This window comes from Salvelinus namaycush, chromosome 40 (genome assembly GCF_016432855.1).
Source record: "Salvelinus namaycush isolate Seneca chromosome 40, SaNama_1.0, whole genome shotgun sequence".
Taxonomy (NCBI): domain Eukaryota; kingdom Metazoa; phylum Chordata; class Actinopteri; order Salmoniformes; family Salmonidae; genus Salvelinus; species Salvelinus namaycush.
In genome coordinates this window covers 22131671-22134579 of record NC_052346.1, presented here as the reverse complement: position 1 = coordinate 22134579, position 2909 = coordinate 22131671, and the positions used below count along the sequence as shown (strand labels likewise).

General features: G+C 39.5%; 1 protein-coding gene across 1 annotated transcript; it reads right to left on the bottom strand.

Moving 5' to 3' along the window:
• Positions 1 to 424: 424 nt before the first annotated feature.
• LOC120033639 (zinc finger protein 239-like) lies at positions 425 to 1821 on the bottom strand. Its single transcript, XM_038980074.1, has 2 exons — positions 1699 to 1821; positions 425 to 1422 (listed from the first exon to the last, which is right to left on the bottom strand). The coding sequence occupies exons 1-2, from the start codon at positions 1793 to 1795 to the stop codon at positions 596 to 598; spliced, it is 924 nt and encodes a 307-aa protein (XP_038836002.1). The 5' UTR covers positions 1796 to 1821; the 3' UTR covers positions 425 to 595.
• Between the last annotated feature and the right edge of the window lie 1088 nt (positions 1822 to 2909).

Here is a 2909-nt window from a genome sequence, read left to right as displayed (position 1 = left end):
GAGGCTAACATTCTATAACACTCCCTTTCCTCTGTAGTTCTCTCACAGTGAGAAACTATAGGATTACAATAGTGTTCTACGCTTTCTTCATTTGATCCAATTCAACATTGCCAATTATTTAATGTCATGAGAATTAAGGGGAGTGACTAACCTTAGCTGGTCTGAGAGAAATGATGAGGTCTCTCCTTTATGTACACAATGGTGTCTTTTTAAAATGGCCCAAATTGTAGAATCTCTTCTCACTGTCAGTGCAGTGATAAGGCTTCTCTCAAGTGTGTATCAGTTGTTGTGTCTTTACATTGCCAATCTGGCCAGAGAAACTCCTGCCACAGTCAGAGCAGAAGTAATGCTTCTCTCCTGTGTCTGTTCTCTAATGAACTTTTAGATCAGCTGTTGTTTACAAAAATAATAACATACAGTCAGATCAGTGGTAAGTCTTCTCTTCTTTATGTTTACCTTGGTGTCTTTTTAACAGGCACATTCAAAATAAACTTTTTCCACAGTCAGAGCAGTAGAAAGGCTTCTCTCCCGTGTGTGTTCTCTGATTAACTTTTAGGTGAGTTGATGTGAAGCATTTTACACAATTAGAGCAGGATTAAGGTTTCACTCCTGTATGTATACGTTCATGTGTTTTTAAGTGGCCCAGTCGAGAGAAACTCTTTCCACAGTCAGAGCAGGAGTAAGGCTTCACTCCTGTATGTATACGTTCATGTCTTTTTAAGTTGTCCAGTTTAGAGAAACTCTTTCCACAGTCAGAGCAGGAGTAAGGCTTCTCTCCTGTGTGTATACGTTCATGTGTTTTCACACTGTCCAGTTGAGAGAAACTCTTTCCACATTCAGAGCAGGAGTAAGGCTTCACTCCTGTATGTATACGGTCATGTATTTTTAATTCACCCAGTTGAGAGAAACTCTTTCCACAGTCAGAGCAGGAGTAAGGCTTCACTCCTGTATGTATACGTTCATGTGTTTTTAAGTGGCCCAGTCGAGAAAAACTCTTTCCACAGTCAGAGCAGGAGTAAGGCTTCACTCCTGTATGTATACGTTCGTGTGTTTTTAAGTCATCGGGTCGAGAGAAACTCTTTCCACAGTCAGAGCAGGAGTAAGGCTTCTCTCCTGTGTGTACACGTTCATGTCGTTTTAAGGTGCCCAGTTGAGAGAAACTAGCCCCACAGTCAGAGCAGGAGTAAGGCTTTTCTCCTGTATGCACTCTCTGATGAACTGTTAGAACCTTTGATGTTGAGAAATTCTTCCCACAGTCAGTACAGGAATACAGATTCTCTCCTAGGTGTATTTTCAAGTGTATTTTTAGTGTTGATAGAACTGAAAAATTCTCCTCACAATGTGGGCAGTGGTGAGACCACTTAGCTCTGTGATCTTCCTGCTGTTGCTCTCTGGATGTAGAGAATGTCTCAACATGGTCTCCTGTGTGAACAAAATCAGAAGAACCAGTCAGTTGGTGTGATATACACTACAGGTAAAAAGTTTTAGAACACCTACTCATTCAAGGGATTCTTAATTTTACGATTTTCTACATTGTAGAATAATAGTGAAGACATCAAAACTATGAAATAACACATTTGGAATCATGTAGTAACCAAAAAAAGTGATAAAAAAATCAAAATATATTATATTTGCGATTCATCAAATAGTCACCCTTTGCCTTGATGACAGCTTTGCACAATCTTGGTATTCTCTTACCATGAGAAAGAGATTTCCCAATCTTCTCTTCTTCATCTTTAATGTTGACATTCAGCTCCAGTGTTTGACTGCAGTCTTCCAGCTTCACTGGTGTCATCTCTGAATCCTGCAGTGCAAACTGGGCTCCACTGTCACAATCAGGACTCAGTGACTGTAGGTTTGGACATAGTGTGGAATGAGAGAGGCAGGCTGGGTTTGTCCTCACTGTTGATGTTACCGGCCTCAGACTTAATTCTAATCCTGTAGTAACAATGAGAAACATAAAAAGTTATTGTCTTGACAGTTCCGGCACTTTCTTTACTCTCTATTAAATATATTTCTTCTTGTTCAATTATCTAATTCAGTGCTTGACTTGGACTGAAATAGATGCCGGTACTAATTTTTAGGTTCAGGAGCTCCAAAATACTGTTGAGTTAATATACTATAAGAGGAACATGAGATCAAGCAGTAGAAATGTGAGGTGCCGGTACTCTGCTGCGGTGAGCTCCTGTCCAAGTCAAGCACTGATCTCACTTCAATAGATCAGGTATATAAGCATTGAGAACAAAACATAAATTCATTAAAATTAGACAAAGTACCTGCTTTAAATTTGTCTACACAACGTAAGTGAACTTAACCTCTCGTAGATTTTCCCAAATTCGCATAAATGACTCAAAAACCATTTAGTACAAGGTTTCAGTATGCTTTAAGCAGCACTATGTATTATTTTCCTGAATAACCTTGTATTCGCTGTATTATTTCAATCAAAAACCAATAGTATTTCCCATTCACACCATAGTAACATTTACAGATAAATATAGAAACAACTGCATACATCTGAATATTAGTACACATGTAGAAAACCGATAATCATTACATTTAGCTTCAAAACAGTAGAGCAACTGTGAAATTGTCTCTCTCTGCTGCACCCTCACTGCCTGCACTGAAGTCCGTTGACATAGACAGAGTGGGAACCGCCATTTTACCAGCTTGTGAATTCTTCCTTCCATGGAGCTTTACGGACAATTCCGTCGACCTCATGGCTTGGTTTTTGCTCTGACATGCACCGTCAAATGTGGGACCTTTATATAGACAGGTGTGTGCCTTTACGAATCATGTCCAATCAATTTAATTTACCACAGGTGGACTCCAATCAAGTTGTAGAAACATCTCAAGGATGATCAATGGAAACAGGATGCATCGGAGCTCAATGTCGAGTCTCATAGCAAAGA

What these genes read in the sequence shown, in the direction of transcription:
- LOC120033639 (XM_038980074.1), bottom strand. Translation starts at nt 1,795, where the DNA reads ATGACACCAGTGAAGCTGGAAGACTGCAGTCAAACACTGGAGCTGAAT. An exon ending in TGGGAAATCTCTTTCTCATG is followed by an intron (nt 1,423 to 1,698) that starts GTAAGAGAATAC and finishes TTGTTCACACAG; the next exon opens with GAGACCATGTTGAGACATTC.